The sequence below is a fragment of the Desmodus rotundus genome, chromosome 9 (assembly GCF_022682495.2).
Source record: "Desmodus rotundus isolate HL8 chromosome 9, HLdesRot8A.1, whole genome shotgun sequence".
Taxonomy (NCBI): Eukaryota; Metazoa; Chordata; class Mammalia; order Chiroptera; family Phyllostomidae; genus Desmodus; species Desmodus rotundus.
In genome coordinates, this window is record NC_071395.1 from 14,855,961 (window position 1) to 14,878,539 (window position 22,579).

At 40.8% G+C, this 22,579-nt stretch overlaps 1 protein-coding gene across 3 annotated transcripts in view; it reads right to left on the reverse strand.

The window, feature by feature from the left end:
* Positions 1 to 5,319: 5,319 nt before the first annotated feature.
* The window catches only part of ANAPC10 (anaphase promoting complex subunit 10), a 46,713-nt gene continuing 29,453 nt past the window's right edge, over positions 5,320 to 22,579 (reverse strand). For all 3 annotated transcript variants that reach the window (XM_024569228.4, XM_045202753.3, XM_045202754.3), the window contains exon 5: positions 5,320 to 5,655. In XM_024569228.4, coding sequence (XP_024424996.1) covers positions 5,425 to 5,655 — 231 coding nt within the window. In that variant the 3' untranslated portion in view covers positions 5,320 to 5,424. The remainder of the gene's footprint in view (positions 5,656 to 22,579) is intronic.

A 22,579-nucleotide genomic window follows, 5' to 3' on the forward strand; every position in this document is an offset into this window, starting at 1 on the left:
TCGCCTCTCCAAACCCTCCCCCACACAGAGTCCCAAAGCCATGAAGCAGGCTGCCCCATCCTGGCGATCACCTAAGGGTTTGCCCCACATGATTTACAGGTACCTTTTCTATAATAGGCCATGCTACTAAGACAGGGAGTCAAGGCAGCTCTACCTAACACACAGAAACAAACACAGGAAGGCTGCCAAAGTGAGGAGACAAAAAAATAAGGCCCAAATGAAAGAACAGAACAAAACCCCAGAAAAAGAACTAAACGAAATGGAGATAATCTATCAGATGCAGAGTTCAAAACACTGGTGATCAGGATGCTCGAAGAACTCATTGAGGATGGCAACAAAACAAAAAAAGACACAAGAAGAAATGAAGGTTACACTAAGTGAAATAAAGAAAACTTACAGGGAACAATCAGAGAAGGGATAAAGCTGAGATTCAAATCAACGATTTGGAACATAAGGAAGAAGTAAGCACTCAACCAGAACAGCAAGAAAAAAGAATTCAAAAAAACAAGGATAGTATTAGGTGTCTCTGGGACATCTCCAAATGTACCAACATCTGAATCATAGGGATGTCAGAAGGAGAAGAGGAGGAGCAAGAAATTGAAAACTTATTTGAAAAAATAATGAAAAGAAAACTTTCCTAAATTGGTGAAGGAAATAGACATACAAGTCCAGGAAACACAGAGAGTCCCAAACAAACTGGACCTAAAGAGGACCACACTAAGACACATCATAATTAAAATGCCAAAGGTTAAAGATAGAGCAAGAATCTTAAAAGCAGCAAGAGAAAAGCCAAGTTAGCTACAAAGGAGTCTCCTTAAGACTGTCAGCTGATTTCTCAAAAGAAATTTTACAGGCAAGAAGGGACTGACAAAAAGTATTCAAAGTGAGGGAAAAGCAAGGACCTGCAACCTAGATTACTACCCAGCAAAGCTATCATTTAGAATGGAAGGGCAGATAAAGTGCTTCCCAGATAAGTTATTCATCATCACTAAGTCATTATTACATGAAACGTTAAAAGGACTTATTTAAGAAAAAGATCAAAACTATGAATATTAAAATGGCAACAAATGCACATCAAAAACTGAATCTAAAAAATTAAACTAAGCAAACAACCAGAACAGGAACAGAATCACAGGTATGGAGATTATTTGAAGGGTTACCAGCTGGGAGGGAGAAGGGGGAGAACAGGGTAAAAGGTGCAGGGATTAAGAAACATAATTGGTAGGTACAAAATAGACAGGGGGATGTTAAGAATAGTGTAGGAAGTGGAGAAGCCAAAGAACTTACATGCATGACCCATAGACATGAACTAAAGGAGGGGATTTCTGGAGGGAATGGGGGTACTGGGAGGAGGGGGGCAAAGGCGAGGGGAAATTGTGACAACTGTAATAGCATAATCAAAATATATTTAAAAATGAATAAATATATGTAAGTATACATGTTATTAAGAAGTTTAAAGGAGTGACAATTTTCTAAAATACTAGAAACACCAAATATTTGTATGTGACTCATAAAATCTTATACTCATTAAATTTATACTATAGTGTATTAATCTGTTCTAAATTAGTAGTCATAATGGCAAAAAGAACAGACTGTTTCTAAAATTGTTTTTCAAGATTTGTCCATGTTTTAATCTTTGGAACCCTTCAAACAAGAGTAAACGTACAAAAAATTACTTGATTCTGAACATATAAATCATCTGTTTCAAATCAACTGTTGTTACCTATATATAAACAATAGTCTAGATTCAAGGATAGGCTTGAAAAGTGAGTAACTAGCTAATATTAAAAGTCTTTCTTTCCAAAATTCCACCTCCTCCACAATGTCGTCTTTAGCTTCACCTCGACTTCCCTGAGCTGGAAGTCAAATCTCTCTTCTCCTCTACACTCCCATTCATCAATTAGAGATTTTACCACTCTAATTTCTGATTTGGTTGTTTAGAAGACTGTCGTTTCCCATAGCAGGTTGTAAGCTACTGGAAAGCAAGGTCCACATCAGATTTACCTTGGTTTCCTTGTTACAATACTTCTAATGCAACACCCAGTATCTACCAGTGTTTTCTAAGAATTGTGTATTTATTAGTGTTCAAAAACTGCTATGATTTAATATTCCAGTTTTATACAGTTTCTTGTGACAATACCTCCTCAGCTAATAAACTGATTTTAACAGTGCTTTATAGAGTACATGTGAACTTTAAAAATTTAAATCTTGTAACTGCACAATACTCAAAAATGTATACTCATTTGAATTTGCTGTTGGTTTATTAATCATTAAAATGGTTTTTTAATCTTAGTTTTTGATTCGCAAATCGTATACAGCAGGAAATAAATTTACCCATGTTGTTGTACGTGTTAATTGTCTGTTCATTTTTATTGCTCAGTAGTATTCTATTACATGGATATACCACGATGTTTACATTCTCTTGTTAATCAATGTTTGGGCTGTTTTCAGTTTTGAGATACTACAAATAAAGCTGCTACGAATATGTACAAGTCTTTGTATAAATATATGCTTTCTCATCTCTTGGGTAAATACCTAGGAGCGGAACGGTTGGGTCACATAATTAGGTGCATGTTTAACTTTTTAAGGAATTATCAAACTATTTTCCAAAATGGTTGTACATTAATTACATCCTCACCATCAGTGTAAAGTCCAGTTTCTCCGTATCTTTGCTAAACCTTGCAATCGTTTTTTTGATTATAGCTATTATAGTGGCTGTGAAATGGTATCTCAGTATGGTTTTTTAAAAATTATTTTATGATTTGGGGGGAAAGGAGTGGGGGAGAGAGAGAGACAGAGAGAGAGAGAGAGACACATCGATTTGTTGCTCCACGTACTTATGCATTCATTGGCTGCTTCTTGTACGTGTCCTGACCAGGGACTGAACCCATGACTTTGGTGTATCGGGGACAACGCTCTAACCAAGTGACCTACCCAGCTAGGGCTCACTATGGTTTTAACTTGCATTTCACTAATGTACCGTGAAGTTCAGCATCTTTTCAAATATGTTTATTTACAAGTCATATGTCTTCCTCGATGAAATGACTGTTCAAACCTATTGATCACTTTTAATTGGGTTGTTTTCTTTCTGTTGAGTTGTAAGAGTTCTTTATTCTAGACACACATCTGTACTTTTAAAACAGATAGGCAACTGTTTTAGATAACAATGCTTTGTTATTATAATACATGGTCTATCCATACTTTAAATAACCCTTATAATAAGGGCAGGCATTATCTCCATAATCCTCAGGTACCAAGTTTTCCCATGTCTGATAAGGTGGTCAGCCAGCCAAGCAGAAGGAGAAAACACACTGATTTTTTCAACATTCTTCTTAACCCCTCCTAACTTTAGGAACCTCTCAGCAAACTATTAGTAGTAGGGGATAACAGACTGGATCATGTAAATAATAATCAATCTTCCTCCTTTTTTCTTTTAAGCAGATTTTTTAAAGGCAGTTAGCAAGTAGTAACATTATTATTAATAAGTCCCTCTGTATTTTTTCTAATCCTCGCCTGAGGATATGGCTTTATTGATTTTAGAGAGAGGATGGGAGAGAGAGAGACAGATAGAGAGGGGGAGGGAGAGAGGGAGAGAGAGAGAGAGAGAGAAACACCTCATGTGATAAAGAAACTTTCATCTGCCCTGGCTGGTGTGCCTCAGTGGATTGAGCACTGGCTGCGAACCAAAGAGTAGCAGGTTCGATTCCCAGCCAGGGCACATGCCCGGGTTGAGGGCCAGGCCCCCCGGTGGCAGGCGCATGACAAGCAACCACACATTGATGTTTCTCTCCCTCTCTTTCTCTCTTCCTTCCCCTCGAAAAAAAATAAATAAAATCTTTAAAAAAAAAGAAACTTCGATCTGGTCGCCCCCCACATGCACCCTGGCCAGGGGTCAAACCTGCAAAGTTTCTGGTGTACAGGATGGCACTGCAACCAGGCCATGGCTCCTTCTACGTTTTTATTAGAGCTCTCTGTCTCTCAGACTAAACCCTGTTGTTTATGTGAATGTTTCCCTCATTGGACTAAATAAAGCAAACCACCTAGTACAGTGCCTCGTATATTTATCCTGCTATTCTCATCTCCTTCATTCTCTCCTTTACTTTAAATTCCAACCCATGCGCTTTTCCTTTAATGCTCTCTTCTGCCCTTTCCAGCCTCCCATATCATACCTCCCCTGGGGTTTATTTGTTGATCCCAAATGAGTTTCAGTCAGTCACAGACTATCTGGTGAGTCTGTACATCACCTCCCACACTTCTTCAAAGACAAAAAATGCACGTGGTGAAGCTGTGAAACTCAGAAAGAACAGCGGAGACTCTGCTGAGTGAAAAAGTAAAACCTCTACAGGGGTGTCCGACCTGCGGCTTGTGGGCCGCATGTAGCCCAGGACGGCTGTGAATGCGGCCCAACACAAAATCGTAAATTTACTTAAAACATTACAAGATTTTTTTGTGATTACGTGTCACAATGTAATTAATGTGTGGTCCAAGACAACTCTTCTTCTTCCAGTGTGGAGCGGACGCCAAACGGTTGGACACTCCTGCGAGTATCCGTGTAAATAAGTACTCTCTGCCAGAATAAAGCATACACAAAATTATTTTTTAAACGTTACCATTTAAGACTTCAGTCTCTCCAGTAATGCAAGAACCTCCAAGGAATCTTTCCCAAATAAGAGCCAATCTGGGGAAGCTCTGTGGCTAAATAAGCATCCTCCCCAGAAGTAATAGATATAGGAAAAAAAAGTATGCAGAATCAACTCTACTCATTTTAAACCACGGACAGGAAACACATTTAAGCTCCTTTAATATCTTTTTACACAAAGAATAATTCCATACATTTTTTAAATTTTCATGAAACATATTTATCCTTCGGGAATGCTTCAGTGTCAGACACAAACTTGACAGTAACTCTTCTAGACAGCGCTACACTGAGACGGACAGCCGAGTGTGCCGGCAATCTCCGGCGTGGTATCAGGGCACAGGCAACCGTGGGGCTACAAGTATCTCATGGAAGTGATTATGACACAATTAACCAACCATATTCCCCAAATCAGAGTGATTCTCATCAGACACCTAATGCTAAGCTTATTTTGACATTGCCTTTAAAAAGGCCCAATATCAAAAGAGTAAGTTTCCTTTGGAGGGAAAAAAAGGATACTTCTGTCATATTAAAGATAATATCTATTGATGAAAAATTTAATGATTGGCTTCAAATTCATTTTAATAATATAAAATATGTGATCTTTATTGTATTTTAAGGTAAATAAAGATAGTGTGACAAAATTTATTTTTAAAGCTCCACAAAAATAGTTTTTAATGCACACGAAAATGTAAAATAACTGATGCCTTTCCAATAAAGCTACCAGGTACAACATTTACTGACCAGAGAAACAAAGATGTGTTTAAAGACTTCGGTCCCGGCCCAGGTCACCTTATGGAACGATACATCATGAAGTCAATCGTCGTGCATCGAGGAAATTTGCCGACAGAGCTCTCCTCCACTGGAGTGTACACTTTAATCTGCCTCATGTGGGTGTCCCTCCCGTTCTGGTGGTTGGCGAGCACGGCGATCTGTATCATGAACGTGCGAGTCGGCTTCTTATGATTATCGGTTAAGGGCACGTGAATCCAGCCACTCGGTTCCACCAGTTCCAGTTGCTGCCAGGAGAAGAAAAGTCAGATCAGCTTTTCACCCGACGAGCGTAATTCACTACAGTGAACACACTCTGAAGCTGACCGAGCTGTGCATGGCCTCAGAGGGGCGCCGGGCTTCTCAGGGCGGCCACGTTGTAAGTTGTGCAAGCGTCTAACCGCTGTGTTGTGCACCTGCCACTAGTATAATACTGCATGTCAACTGTAACTTAAGAATTACGGAAAGTTTTAAATAGAATAAAAAACTAAAGTTGACTTAAAAATTGACCTTTTGCTCCCTGAGAGAATGACAAAGGGTAGCAACTATTACTGGTCACCAGACACTTTGACCACAGTCTGTTTTTACAGTTGCTAAGCACACGACATGTGCCATCTGGGCAGCTGGTCTTTGTGTTAGAGTCAGACGTGCACACGTGTGTACATCCAATCGAAGACCATGCTGATACAAGTAGGAAAAGAACCTAACATTTTTTAAAAATATTTTATTTCAAGAAACATGCCTCCAAACTCACAGAACAATCCAAATTCATAAAACAATCAGATTCTATATAAATTACAAGGATATTAACAAAAGAAAATCAGTCATTAAATATGCATCAAACAAAGCATTCTTTCTGGACATAGTTAGTAAGTGATCAATTTACCTATTTATCTATTCCAGACGATGATCTAAACCTAAAATCTAGATTTTAAATGTTTTTCAATAAGGAATGCCAGATATTTTTTTTAATTTTTAATTTTATTTTAAACAAGAGTCCAAACTGTCCTTACTTAACAAGGAAAGGAAAATCGTAAGTCAAAAGGTAAACCAAAGTTTCTAAAAACTTTCCTAAAGTTATGAAGTAGTTTAAAAAATACCGATTTTTAAATTATCTTAACTATTGGACAAAAGTGAACTACAGACATCACAAAACACACAGGTTTATCTTACAACGCAATCAAGGGCAAGGAGTGTCCACGGCTCTAAATGGGGGCCACGAGCTGCTCTAGACAAACAGCTGAATGAGTGCCACTGTGTCTTCTGTTGCTGCCCTGCCGCCTCTCCTTTTTCTTTCTTCTTTCTTTCATTCTTTTCATAACTTAACTCCTTTTCTTTCCTTCTTTACTCTTTCTTTCTTTCCATCTTTTTTATAAAGAAAGAGGGTAGGCAGAGATGGGGCAAGAGAACTGTCACCTAAGACAGTTGGCGTTTAAGACGAAAGGATTTCCCCCTTTTCACTACAAGATAGAAGAATAATTGAATCTCTACCCCCACGGTGTTTTGATGAGTGACATTTTATGAACTTCCATTAGCACTAACGCAAAATGCGTGCATCAGAAATCTGGCTTCTATCACTAACCTTTCATTCATTCGGGCCACAAATAGTTACTGACCACACTCAAGCAGGCGTCACTTCTGCCAGACCCTGTACACCAGGGGTGTCAAACTCATTTTCAGCATGGGCCACCTCAGCCTTGTGGCTGCCTTCAAAGGGCCGGAATAATTTTAGGACTGTATAAATGTAACAACTCCTTAACTGTTAAGGACTTGAAATTACATTCGGCCCTTTGAAGGCAACGGCGAGGCTGATGTGGCCCCCAGTGAAAATGAGTTTGGCACCCCTGCTCTAGAAGCTGGAAAAGGTGAGAAACAGTTTTCCCCAGGAAGCTCCAGAAAAGAATGCATCCTGCTGACCCCTTGGTTTTAATCCATTAGACCCACTTCGGACTTCTCACTTTCAGACTGTAAGATAACAAACTTGTGCTGTTTCAAGCCACTAAGTGTGTGGCAATTGGTTATAGCAGCAAGAGGAAATATTATAATAGTATATACATGGGAGTTCAGAGGAGGGAGAAAACACTTCTGGGTGAAATAATCTTTTCTCTGGGTAAATGTGCGATAATGAACAAAAAGTAAGACCAAGATTCTAAATTCAGCTCCTTACTAATATAATGTTTTTGACAAGTTTAACCAGTATTTCTAACAGATGCAAAGTTATTTTTAGAGTACTTACAATTTACATGCCTCAGTGCACAAAAAGCTGTATTAAGATTTTAGAACATATATGATTTTTGGCATGACATAAACAGAATTATAAATGTAGTAATTATTCAATAAATACAATTAATAACCTGTTTCTGTAGAACATATCATAAAGTTTACTGACCTCAATCACTGAAAGTACATTACAAAGTACGCACGGCTGTTAACGTGTCTCCAGCGGCTTCACCCCGACTATAGTGCCTGCAGTCATAACCACCAAGTCTCGTGTCTGCCTCACTCCTACTTCACCCCGTCCAAAATTCCCATAGTCATCTCTAAGAAGTTACTATAAACTTATTTCATGGATTAAAAAAACCCAAGTACCCACACTATGATTAAAAGGTTAACATATTTTAAGCAAAAAAAGTATTTATATTATTTTTGTATTTTAAACAGAAAATTAACAAAAGCCAAAATTTCACCAAAATAACTTTGTTTTTTCTCCCGTTTCTGGTTTGGACCTCAGTAAATGAAAATTTCACCCCCATTAAGATACAATTTTTTGCCCTGGCCAGTGTGGCTCAGTTGGTTGGAGCGTGGTCCCATAATCAAGACGTTACGGAGTCCATTCCTGGTCAGGGCACACACCTGGGCTGCAATTTCAAACCCCAGTCCACATGTGGGGTGTGCGACCTCGGGTATGGATTCATACAGTCCCTGCTTGGGCACCAATCCCCAGGCTGGATGCATGTGAGAGGCAATCAATCAATGCTTCTCTCTTGCATCGATGTTTCTCACTCTCCCTTGCTCTCTAAAAACAAAAAACGTCCTTGGGTGAGGATTAAAAAAAAGATAAAATTTTTTTCTGTATTCCTCCTTGTTCTTTCTTTCTGCTATCTCCCACTTTTGGCTCCTTTCTCCATATAGTCACTCACTTGAAAAGTTTTGGGTTTTTTTAAAAAAAATTTTCACCTGCTAGTTATCTGTATCCCATTCCAATCTAAATTTTGTCCCACCACTAAAACCAGTCTTGTCAAAGTCACCAGTGACCCCCCACCTTGCCAAATCAACTCCTTCTAAGAACAGTTCTTTGATACTGCTTATTATTTTATTCTGGGTTTTATCTAATAACGTGCCTAACCAAGACCTATTTGTATGTTAAATTTTAAGGCTCTTAAAGCTTTATGTAATGATTGTCGTTTAAACATAATTTTGTGTACAAAAATACACACATGGTTTACTAAAACTAGTAAATGTTGTAAATGACAGAAAAATAACTGGTAACTCAGTAAAGATCGATAAATTTAAAGGTTAATAAAGTTAAAGACTTATTAATGCTAAGCTAATAGGATACTTGAAATTGTCCTCTATAACTGTATCCAGACCCATGACTTTAGGTACCTCAAGTGGATGTATGCTGATGATTTAAAATTTTGTATCTCCTTCTGAATAGACCATTTCTGAAGGTGCCAGCAAGAGATTTAGAGCTAATGCTCACCCCTGCTTGCCTCTTCAGCCTTACCTTAAATGGTCTTCCACCTAACTTCAGTTACATAATCTGCAAAATGTGAAAATAAATGTACTCTATGAAGGAAGCTGATTCTGAAAATATTCCAAAGATCAAGAGGTGGCAAAGAGATAATACCTGTATTTCATTTAAAATGGGTCACCTGTTGTGTGTAGGTGTGTAAATTTTTTTTTAATTAACTGAAATTAAATAAATTGCTTGGAGAAAAAAAGAAAACAAGGGGTAGAGAATAAGGAACTCAGTGGCTCAATGAAGGAGGTATCACAGCTCACAACTGTGAAGTCAGAAAGAGAGAACAGAGGAAACAAGAAAAATATGAAAGAACGTAAGAGCACCTCCCAGAGCTGAAGAACAGGTGTCTCTTCACTGATGGCATCCAGGGAGCACCCGGCACAATGAAGGAAACCACACACACACACGCACCGCATGGCATAGTATCGTGAAACTTCTAAACATCAAGGATAAGGAGATTATAAAAGCCTCTACAGAGAAAAATAGGTCACACGCAAAACATCAAAACTCAAAAGTGTTTCTCAACATTTACACTGAAAACTATGAGGCAACGGAGAATGCACTTAAAACTGATGAAAAATTACTTCTGAACTAGAATTCCATCCCCAGCCAAATCATCCCTCAAGGGTGAGATTAAAATAAAGTCTTCAGTCATGCAAGCTTCAACAATTTTACCTCCCATGTGGAATACGCATTCCATCAGAAAAAGAAGTCAGTCAAAAAGATGAAGACCTGGGACCCAGGAAACAAGGGATCTGCCAAGAGAGAAGGTGAAGGAAATGCCCAGGAAGATGCTGAAGGGAAATCTTCAGAAGACATCTGTTAGTCCAGGTCCTCTGTGAAACAGACACAGGCAGGAGTACAAGGTACCAGACGTTTGTTAGGAGAGACGTCTCTGAGAGTAAAGGGGGAGGGAGCCAGGGGAGGCTGGAAGAGCTCTCAGACAGCGATGCGGGTCTGGGCCCAGGGGAATGAGACAGTGAAGAAGGGGGACCATGACGGCCTGCAGTGCAGTCAGAGCCAGGGAAAGCTCAGCCAGGCTCTCAGGAGCTCCTGGAGCCCAGGCTGCCCATCAGAACACTCAGAGCGCCCAGCAAAGAGCCTGCTTCAGCAGCCCTGCTGTGCCCGCTCACCAGCGGAAGGAAGCCTGGGACGGCATGGTGTTGGCACCACCTGTGGCGATGAACAAGACTGGGAGCCGGGAAGTGAAGCGGCAGTCACTTTGTTCTCCTGAGGTGGGGCAGCAGCCCTTGCAGATCACACGTGCTGCCCCCACGTGCTGGCCCACCTCCTGTCGTGGGGCAGCGGCGGGGCCTGTGGACTTCGAGCATCAGACGTGCAAACAGCCTCACAGATTTATTTAAGCAACGCCTACAGGTGTAAGGTAAAATCCCTGGAACAAACCCCTTCTTACATCTGCCACCCCCACACCCCTCCCACACCCCAGCGTTCTGCTTCTCTGCCTGAACCTCCACGACACACTGACACAGTCGCTGAGCTGGAGGTCCAGAAAGGGTGTTTCCAAGAGGAAAATGTGGAATCAAGAGAGTATACGTGACTGCTTAAGAGATAGTTTATAAGTCTGTTAGAGAATTTAGGGATATATTGATAACTGACAACATTTTACAGACTAAGGAAAAATGAGGCAACTGTTAATTACAGAAAAATAAAATTGGGTCTAAAAAATAAATTTAAGCACAGAACATGATGTAAATCAGGTATAAATAATGTTTATGTGGTTATAATAATGAAAATGTGCATAATGATTTCAGCAAACACCATGAAAAGCTACACTAGGAAAATGAAGAGAAGGAAAGTACATTGGAGAAGAAATGAGATTATAGAGCTAAATCTGATGTTTCAGAGCAAGATACCATCAGATCACGTCTTTAAATACAGACAGGTACAGACACATTACTCACAATTGCACTGATCTGTGACAGACATCTGTGTACCTATGTTATTTAGAAACATGAGAGCAAGTAAGGCTAAAACAGCTAAGAGCACCGCTCCTCAGGGGCGGGATGGGGGCGCTGGACAGGGAGACAAGAGCTGCTGTTGTAGATCCTACTGCGGTCCTTCCAGACTTTTAACCTGTGTACACGTTTTACTGTAGTAGAAATATGTGTACACGGTAAAAATATTTTTAAAAACAAAGGAAGTTATCACAAAAAGTTAGGGCCGCGGTTAACTTTAAGAGGTAGGAAAAGGATTGTGATGGGGAAGGGAAGAGGGTACACTCCCAGCCTCTGGGATGCTCATAAAGTCTCACTTTACACTAAAGAGTTACACACACATAAAAAACGCATGTGTGCTTCAGGGACTGTGGGGAGGAGGGGCACCGAGCACCCTGCAGCAACAAGCGCACAGCCTCCAGCACACAGTCGCAGAACTCCGCACACTAGGAATGGGGCTTAGCCTCCTCCGAGTCCTTGATATTCCAGGTAAGGTAAGATCTGCTGTTAAATGGGCTCTAAAAGAAATAAATGCATATTTCCTTTACATTTCAAACTAATTTGTTTTATACTAGGACAAAAATGAAACAAAATTTGAATACAATAGCTATGAGAGAAATCTTATGCAAATTATACAAATTTAGACTTTTCATATGCATGAGTAATTCTTAAAGTATAGCAATTAAAAAGTACACTGCCCTTCTATCACTATAAATCTTAATAGTAAATAAATTCTCAAAACAAGGAGAGGTTAAGGTTAGCCTTTAGGTAGGTACACATTATCGGTACGCGTATCGATACCGAAGGAAACGCTGTCTGAAGGCATCTGCTAGGCTGCAAACCATTGAAAAACAGATGGAGGCCTTGGGAGTTTAAGATCTCAAAGAATCACTGTAAAGTACTTTTTCTATAAATCATTTAACCACTAAGTAATGGCTTATTTTAAAAGTCCAGTTGAAGCAGGATGCCCAATTACTTTTTCTAAAAAAAGTTCGGTAGAGCAATGAAGCCTTTAAACATCTTTTCACAATCAAGCTTCCTTCAAAAAAACTGTTAAAAACTAACACAAGACTTATGAGCAGCAGTGATACATCTGATTAAGAGACATCTAAAGATTTTTGCTGCAAGGATGTCACAATCCCAGGGAGGCACTGAGTGAAAAGCAGAATTCCAACTGCAAAGCAACCCTAAAGACATTTGAAGGAGACGTGGAGCCCTGAAGGGGACTAGAAAGAAAAGTAATGGGCATTATTTAGAAGTGGGTCGAAGAGACATCCATTAATTAAAGCTGACTCCATTCTGGCTTAATGATTTTTCCTTTTCTATGAAATAATCACAGTTAACAACAACTAACATGTTTGGTATAATTACTCTTTACCACACCCAGTATTAAGAGTTTTACATGTACTGATTTTATCCAGGCCTATGAAGTACGCTATTTTCACCTTAATTTTATACCCAAGAAATCTGAGACACAGAGAAGCTAACTTTCCAGGGTTCATAGTTAGGTGGCGGAGCAGAAACTCAAATCCCAGTAAGATGACTCCAAAGCCCATGCACTTGGGTTTTATCAACTCAAAGATTTAAAGTACCTCCAGTAGTTATGTGTGGCTGAAACTCCCCAATTTCATGAGATTACACAGAAAAGTACACCAGTGGGTGCTTTTACAGCCTATAAAAACATCACCAGTTTTCAAGGCTTTGCTCCTTTCAGCTACCATTTACTGAGCTGCTCCCACACGTCAGGTACTTAACACACATCTGTTGTAACCATCCCAGCACCACATCCCTCATTCACAGCTGAGGAACCGGAAGTTCAGAGAGGCTGTATGATTTGCTGAGGGCTACCTAGCCCGTGCAGGACGAAGCCTGCCAAAACTCTGGACTTTATCACAGCAATAAAGTATGTCTTCTGTCTGAGGTAAAAATATGACAAGAATGTATTCTGATATCAGTGTAAGTGAACAAATATTGGCAATTCAAAAAGCTAAGAGCTGCGGGACTGGGAGGGGGACTGGGAAGAAAAGAAGTGGAAGCCTCATCAGGATACCCTGCGTTTCCTATCAGACACGGGACCCAGAAGTGGAGCCCGACAGGGAACACACGAAGTGCGTGTCACGGACCAGGCAGAGGTGAAAACCCAACACGCACCTCCAGGTCTACTAAAAATTAAATGCAAACATCTCTAGCATTCTCAGTAACAGGTTGTCAAAAGAGCTGAACTAACTACCCCCCCAACACACACACACACACACACACACTTTGCTTGCAAGATCTGTGATTTCCATTGGTCCTATAACTTGTAATATAACAAATTTTGTTTATAAAAGTACAAAAAACCCACCTCATAATTTACTTTTAAGTGTTTATCCAAATCTAAAACATCTGTCTTGAAGAGCTAAGGTGAAATTATCTAAAATGAATATTTTGGAGTAATAAGTTATGACTTTTATTTAATATGAATTTTAAAAGCACTAAACTAAGTCTACTACTTATTACTTAGATGTTATGAAGTTAGACTTCATCATGATGTAAATTACTATCATTCTGAGAAAAAATGTTACCTTGTTTCTTAACACTGCAATCAGTGGCAACTGACTAGAAAAAGCAAAGACATTTCTGTTCCATTCACAAGCACCAACAAGCAGCCCAGCGGGGAGATGGCAGCGTGCCAGCTGCCCTGCCAGCAGTGAGGCCTGGTGGCAGTCAGCAGACGCGGGCGTCCTGGGCCCTCGAGAAAACAGCACGCTAAGGAACGGATGCCTTTCCTTCCCTTTCCTGAAGGTACACGTGAGGTTTGTAGTGTTTAGATGGCAATCTTTTCCATCCACAGGACTGAAAGAAAGGTTAGGACTAATCAAGGGCAAACTGAGACCGGGGGAGAGATTAGCAAGCATCAAGCATCAGTGCCTGGTAGACCAAGTGCCTAAATGTGTTGACTGTTCCCATACAGACGGTCCTCTTGCTCTAACAACCAGCAGAAACAATCATTAAACAATCGATATAATCATCACGAAATGCAAAAGTGTCTTTTAATTGATCAGGAAACTCAGAGTAAAATTCAGAAGCAAACAAATCTGAAATTACCTCTCGATGAAAAATAGCTCAGGTGGGTAAAAACCTAGTTTCAGCAAAGATGTGTATACCTTCTATGCAGAAAGTTTTTAAGGAAAAAACAAATGATGCTGAATGATTCAAATACACTTGAAGACTGGGCATCAACTTCCATCTCACCAAATTTAAGCCTGAAGTTCCCTATTACCTGGTTATCTTTTTGACATTTTATGGGTCTGACTGAAAGGGCCAGACTGCCGACACAAGACGCTGTGTCTTGCAGATTTGCTGTCTGTGTCTAAGGTGATAACCAGCAGCAAACTAAGAATAAAAATGAAGAAGATTAAAAATAAAAAAATTATCTAAGGATACATAATATAATCTAATACTTTCCTTGATTAATTATTATAGGTTCAGTTGAAAAAATTTACTAACTCGATCTTGTCAAGAAGCCATCATCAGATTTAAGTATCTGAATTTCAAGTGAAAGACAGGAATTTTATGATATTTTTATATTCACCTAAAATAGACTTCAAAAGGGCAAAATCAATATTTAAATCAATTCTTCATATACAGATCTCAAAAAAGCCCATTATTTCCTACCTTAATACTTTATTATTTCATTTAAAGTTTTTCATTATTTTATAACGCAGAAACATATAAGCCTTTCTTTCCTCTACTTATTGATGTGCCAGTGACAATCTCGTAATAACACATCTACGCAATTGCTCTTGTAAACAGAAACCCTCACAGATTAAAAATATAAGGGCCAGCAAAGGCCACTCTACACTCAGGAAACACAGAGTCTTTCTTCCGAGAGGAACTCCCAGTGGGGAGGGGACCTGCGCGCAGCAGACGCCGACGCTCACACAAGCGCGCTGCAGACACCGGCGGGCCGTTTTCTGTGTTTTTTGGATTGTGCTCTGGAGGTGCTGGCACAATGGAATTTCAGTATCATAACTGCTTATTTCTCTGTATATCTTTAAAATAACAGGTAAAGAAAAAAATCAATGACAAAAATAACAAAACAAAATGCTTTTAATTCTTCCTTTCAAAGGATGTAATTTATAACCATTACACAAATAGAGAAGCAGCACAAAGGGGGGGCGGAATAAAGTAATGTTCCAAAGGTTCAGTTTACAAGGACCTCACACTAAGTTTTTTTTTCTCTTACTAGAAACAGTATTATTTGCTAAAAATGCACTAGCTGCCAAGAGCCATGGTCCATCTAAAGCAAAATGCTTAAGATGGAAACAGAGTGTTAATACAGAAAAAAGGGCAAGATTCAGCATACAGATTTCTGTAAAACCTACTTTAAAAAGAATAAAGTCTTGATTTTGATATTTTTTGACTGAGAAATAACTGTAATAATATATAAAATACTAATATATACTGCACTGTACTGAAACAAAAAGATACAATCAAGTTTCAAACTTTCTAATTAAACCTTTTTTTTTTTTTTTTTTTTGGTACGTTATTGGGAATTCAACACTGGTCTTGGTTCACATGATAGAACAATGAGAAAATTTTCCAAACGGTTGAACACTAACCCTGACAAGTGTGGAGAGCCAACTACAATACGTTATATGGTAGCAGAGCCCGCCACCCACGTTGCTGAGAGAGCGGCTTTCAAACACACGCACTGGGCTGTAAAACCACAACCCCCTTAGTGCACACTGTCTTTCCTACTCTAGGTGAAATATACCATCAATCCTTTCCGTTATGAATCCTTTTTTATTACTGTTTTTGAAGTCCACTTAACAATTTGATTGCCTTCTTATAATGTAAAAGATGCCTTTTTTAAAAAAGCAAATGCAACAGGAATGTTATTGCCCTTCTACAGTGTTACAGTGAAGGCTGGTGTCTGCTGCACAATTTCTCTAGTTTCCTTTTAGGGACCCATATCCCCCAATGAGTCTTAAGCTAAAGTTCTTTTTTTTTTTTTTTCCTTTAAAGACCAAACCCTGATAGTGGTTCACTAAACTTCTTAAAGCATTTGAAAACATTTGTTTTCTTTAAGAAAGACTGATCTATTGCTCTGAGGGTTCTTTAATAAAATGCGTGGTTTACATCATTACCAAAAAAGAGAGAGAAAGCAAATTGTCAAAATTTGTTAGGGAGTGACAGTTCTCTCTCTCTGTCTCTTCTAACATTTCTCCCTTCCCCTACTCTGGCACAAATCCAAATCTCAACCAACTTACCAACAAATAAACAAAGAGCCATTTTAGACTCAAGGATATAATGGTGCCTTAGGCAATATTTGTCTTCTACTGTTAAGTGAAGCAAGACTGCAGGACCACAACTGTGCTTCATCCTCATTACAGCGCTGTGCTGTGTCAGAGTTGTGTTCTCACCTTTCAGAAAGCAGCTCCCTGCAATGACGACTATCCCAATCTAAACAAAAGGGCTTGAGAAAGGGAACAAGAAGGGAAAAAATATAGCAAACTTAAAGACACTACCTTTACAGAGATTCACAGAAGAGACACTACTTTTTGGAGTTTTAAGATGTTTAAAATCTTTTCTAAAGCTGTGTTTCTAACTTTTGCCTAATTAATTTCCCTCCAAAATTTTCCTCCTATCTTTTACATTCCCCTCCCCCCACTTCTGCCCACCCAGACCCACCCCCAGCCACGTCTGCTAACAGAGCATTCCAGGAGAGTCACGGGGCCTGACAGTTTCTTCTGGGGTCTTCATTCCCAATGTTGTTGGCCAAGAGAATTTTATTTGTAAGTGTTTCTATTATACTGACAAGGTCAGCTAGTCCTGTGAACTACTGGTCTTTCTGCCTGCCAGCTTGGTGAGTTATTCCAGTGGGACCATTCATTACCTGTAACTGAATGCAGCCGATTAACCTCGGCCACAGGACGACACTGGTGTCTGATGGGATTGCAAGTCTACCTTAACACAGTCCATTTTCCCCAAGTTGGTGGTATATTATTTGATAGAAACTTTGTATTTTTCTCAAATTGAATTAATTTGTAAGTTATGGTATACAAATTACACAGAGTAATTTCCATTTTATGGAAGTTTACCATAAATAAGTTGAATCTTTTAAAAACAACAATCAGCTATTATACATAGATTTGCCCATATGCTTTATACAATGACAGAACAAATATGAGATGTAATAACTATGTATGGTGCCAAGTGAGTACTGGAAATATAAGGAGAAACACTTTGTAAAGTACATGATTGTTTAACCAATATGCTGTACACCTGAAACTAATACAAAATAATAATGAATGTAAACTGTAATTGAAAAAAATTTGCTAAAAAAATATTTTTAAACCTGTAATATGCAATACCCCATGTTCTTAATCAAGATTTCTCCAGAGGTGCAGAAGGCACTAACTACTACTCTCTTAAAAACTAATGTGGAAATAAATGTGCATTTCACTTCAAATATTCAAAAAATCTTTAAATTGTTAATTATTTATACTTTATAAAAGAGAGAATTTGGCCCTGGCTGGTGTGGCTCAGTGGACTGAGTCTTGGCCTGCGAACCAAAGGGTTGCTGGTTTGATTCCCAGTCACGGCACATGCCTGGGTTTCGGGCCAGGTCCCCAGTAGAGGGTGCATGAGAGGCAACCACACATTGATGTTTCTCTCCCTCCCTTTCTTCCTCCCTGCCCCTCCCTCTAAAAGTAAATAAATAAAATCTTTTTTAAAAAGGAGAGAATTTGCATTAATCGTTTACTGTGTGGCAGGCAATATGAATAAGTACTTTGTATACTTTATCTTACTTGTCACAGGAATCCCGCAAAACGAGAATTACTTCCCTATTCTTGTATGAGGAACCTGTGGTTTCAAAGGGGCGGAATGTGTTCCCCATGTTTCTCAGAGCTAAGAAGAGACAAAACAGAGGTTTGAAATCTGTGTAGTTTATTAAATTATGGTCTTTCAACATCAGCGGGCTAAAAAAATGTGAGACAACCACCAGTCAACTCTCAGTATCATGTTATAACAACCGGACCACAGAGTACTGCTGAGCTTGAAAACCATTCTATAAAAGAATGATACCCAATTATTTACCCAGCAACAAGTAGGAGATGAGCAAATGAGTAAGTTTTGATAGCCATACAACTGTATCAACACTAAAGTTTAATTAACAGTAAGACAATACTCCAGTCTTTTCTTATAGGTTCCAAACTAAATGCACTCTCACATATACAATCTTCCACACACAGGTCTGTACACTTATGTTACCTGTTCACACACACACAAACACACCATACTCCCAGTTTCTACGCCAAAAGTATTGTCTATTATGCCAGGCCACTAAGAAATGAAAAGTTGTCTTAATACTATAGGTATTGAGGTATATCAATGTTTTGCAAATAAGAATTTTTTAAAAGATTTTATTTACTTATTTTTAGAGAGAAGGGAAGGAAAGGAGAAAGAGAGGGAGAGAAACATCAACATGTTAGAGATACACTGATTGGCTGCCTTTCACACACCCCCAATCAGGGACTTGCAACCCTGACTGGGAATTGAACCAGGGACCTTTCGGTTTGCAGGCTGGCACTCAATCCACTGAGACACACCCGCTAGGGTGCAAAGAATTTTAAAAATAAGTTGAATAACTTCATATAGTAATCTTTTTAACTATTTGATATAGTGAACCAACTTAACATATATTGTAGCAAAAACTGTATTGTGATTACCTCTGTTTTTGCTTTACGAATTTCAAACAGAAGCAATTTGTTCAACTGTCAGGACAAAGTACTCTAAAAGCAAGTGTCTGTTAGCAGGAGCATTTCCAAATCTCAATTACTACTCTCAGCTTCCCTGCTATGAGAGCCTTCAGAATGGCTGGGGTGACTCTCAGGACTTCATTCACTGTGTGGTGGAAATGGTTGTAACAGTATTTGTGCAATCAGGATAGAGCTTTTTAAAAAAATAATGGCCTGGCTAAAAGTCACTGAAGTTAAGATATGCATAAATACCATTTTTTAATGTTCCCACTTACATGCCCTATTCTATAAACTAATTATGATTAATACTGTATTAGTTTAAAAGAACAAATCCTGCAGAGAAAGTAGTAGGGCTGATAAGCAGAATTCGGAGCCATCAATATTAAGTCAGCTTTGCTATATTTTAAATTAATCAAATCAAAATAAATTCTGTAAGCACAAAAAATTCAAGAACGGAGTCCAAAACCAAAAGAAGTGTCCACATCAGTAAACTATTACCTTACTAAGTAAAAAGTGATCCAATATTTTGATACAGTGGGTAAACACGTGATCAAGCAGATTTCATGCTATTCACTGGGTCATACCAGAAGATTAAAATTGTCCTTCCGAAAGCCACAAACAGTATGTTGTTGGGGGCTGGGATAAGCCTGAAACAGGCTGATACAATCAGACCTGAGAGCTGCGCCGGAATAAACAGGATGCTGCGGTCAGGAGCCATGGAATCCCTCCCGCCTGAACATGCAGGTGGCACACCAATCAGTGCCTTGATCACGCGCCCGCCATGCACCCCCCGGCCAATTGCAGGCTAGAGCACGCTTTGAAGCCACCTATCCACTGCACTTCCTCTACTGCCCTCCTCTATATAACTCCCTCCGTTTTGAAATAAATTTGCAGCTTGATCAGAATCCTTTGTCTTGCTGCCGTTCTTTCGCGCCTCCTGTCCCATCCCTTTTCATCCGTTGCAGGTATATCGGCGGACCCCGTTGACTGCCTCGCAGGCCGAGGCAACTGGCGCCCAACGTCGGGCCCGACTGATCGCCTGTGCGGACCGCTGTCCCCTTCGATCGCAGCGTTTCGCCCGGCTCGCCGCCAGCGTTTCGCCCGGCTCACCGCGACTACCCGACCGCGCGCCGGCATTCCCTGACGACCCCCGTTCCCCGACAGCGGCATTTCAAAGGTAAGACCCAACCATGGGACAGGCATGCTCACAACATGATTTGTTCGTTGCTCAATTAAAAGAATCTCTCAAGGTGCGCAAGATAAGGGTTCGTAAAAAAGATTTGAATTCCTTTTTCACTTTCGTTTTTAAAATCTGCCCATGGTTTCCTCAGGAGGGTAGCATTGACTCCCGCCTCTGGCACCGTGTAGGCGACTGCCTAAATGACTATTATAAGGTTTTTGGCCCCGAGACTGTCCCTATAACTGCCTTTAACTATTATAACCTCATAACAGACATCCTTAAAAACCACAATAATTCCCCTGACATACAGCGCCTTTGCAAAGAAGGGCAAGAAATTCTCCGTAGTCACTCCCCGGCCCCTTCAAAAGCCCCCTCAGTTCACGGCCTCCCCGACGCTCATGCTGACTCGCTTTCGCGACCCCCCTCACGAGCGCCTTCAAATTGCCCTTCTGTCTCCATCCAAATAGATACAGACCCTCAGGCCCCTTCTCTGCACCCTCCCCTTCAGGAGTTCTATTCCTCTGCTCCACCCCCCGTTTCTCAGGACTCCGGCGACCAGTTAGATCCCTCTGAACAGGCAGAATTAGAGGACGAGGCTGCTCGCTACAATAATCCTGGCTGGCCACCACTCGTGGCGGCAGTCCTTCCGCCATTCAAACGCCTCCTTATAGTACCTCTCACGCACCCGCCGCCGCCATTTTGCCTTCAGCGCATGGCGCGTCCGCCATTTCACCCGCGGCGTGCAAGGCACCCATTACCTTGCCCCTGGCGGCCACCGCCGCATTCACTCCGCTTCCAAAGCCTTTCCTTCAAGAGACCCTCGCTTTCATCCGAGATATTAAAACCATTGCCAATGAATTCTCCGCTTTTACGATCAGTCCCCTCCCCACGAGACTTTAGCATTCCCTGTTACTAGATCCCAGACTCGCCCAGATAGGACCGAGAACATAGATAGTTCAGCTGCGGCTGCAGCTACCCCCCTTCCTGACAGTGACAACCCCGAGGACTCTGACAGCTCCCCTTCTGATATAGACGAAGCAGAGCCCAGTACAAGAGACACTGAGGCCCCCAAACTTATTTCCACACATATAAGAAACTTAGTCTTAAAACATTAGAAAAGGTCAAATCTGCTGTAACACACTACGGGCCCACAGCCCCCTTTTCCCTCGCCCTAATTGAAAATCTTAGTGAGCGCTGGCTCACGCCCAATGATTGGTTCTTTCTAGCGAAGGCAGCGCTAAGTGGAGGTGACTTTATTCTTTGGAAAAGCGAATATGAAGACACCGCTAAACAGTTTGTTCAGCGTAATATGAGAAAATCCTCCTCTAAAAATTGGACCATACTTAAATTTCTTGGTTCCGCCCCCTACCAAAGCAATGAGAAACAAGCTCAATTTCCCCCCGGACTTCTAACCCAGATCCAGTCCGCGGGTCTTAAAGCATGGAGGCGCCTTCCACAAAAGGGCACCGCAACCACTTCTCTTGCAAAAATAAGACAGGGCCCAGATGAGCCATACAGTGATTTCATAAGTCGCTTACAAGAATTAGCTGAGAGGCTCTTTGGCGCGGGCGAAAGTGAAAACGCTTTCGTTAAACACCTAGCTTATGAAAATGCCAACCCCGCTTGCCAAAATGCCATCCGCCCCTATCGCCAAGGAGAGCTCTGTGACTATGTTCGCCTCTGCTCCGGCATCGGCTCTGCCCATGCTTTCGGACTTGCCATTGGTGCCGCCTTACAAAATTTTATGCCCCCACAGCCGGCGCGCCCTCCTAATCGCCTTTGCTACAACTGTAACCAACCTGGACATTTTTCCCGAGCCTGCCCCCAGAAGAGCCAAAATCAGACTCAAATTCGGATCCAATAGATTCCCTAGCAGAAGTAGTCCTACAGAATAGACGAGGTCTAGACTTACTCACAGCAGAGCAGGGAGGCATTTGTTTAGCTTTACAGGAACGATGCTGCTTTTATGCCAACAAGTCAGGCATCGTCCGGGACAAGATCAAGATCCTTCAAGAAGATCTGGAAAGACGACGGAAAGCTCTGACTGAGAGCCCTTTCCTTACAGCCTTCAACGGACTACTCCCCTTTCTTCTCCCTCTCCTCGGGCCTTTAATAGCTATCATTCTCTTCCTGACCTTTGCTCCCTGGGTTCTCAGGCGCACCACAAACCTCATCCGAGACCAACTTAACTCCCTTCTTGGCAAACCTATCCAGATACATTATCACCAGCTAGAAATGAATGAACCTGGCACTGACTCGCAGCGTCTTCTCCGAGAATGTCCTCGCGCATAAGCTCCTTTTTGCACCCCCACCTCCTACGAGGACAGTATAACTCTTGGCATTATACTTTACATATAAATTGTAATGGATACCGCTAGGTGCAGAGCAAAGCATCGCAAGGAGAAGCTACCCCCGAAGGTGGCCCTGCCATGTCTCCTGAGAGGCAAGTCGGCTTGCATAGAGGTCAGCGCCCCAACCCTCTCCTCCGAAAAGGGTGCTTCAGAGCTCGGGACGAGCTCAGGAGGAGCCAGACCACTGCCTCCC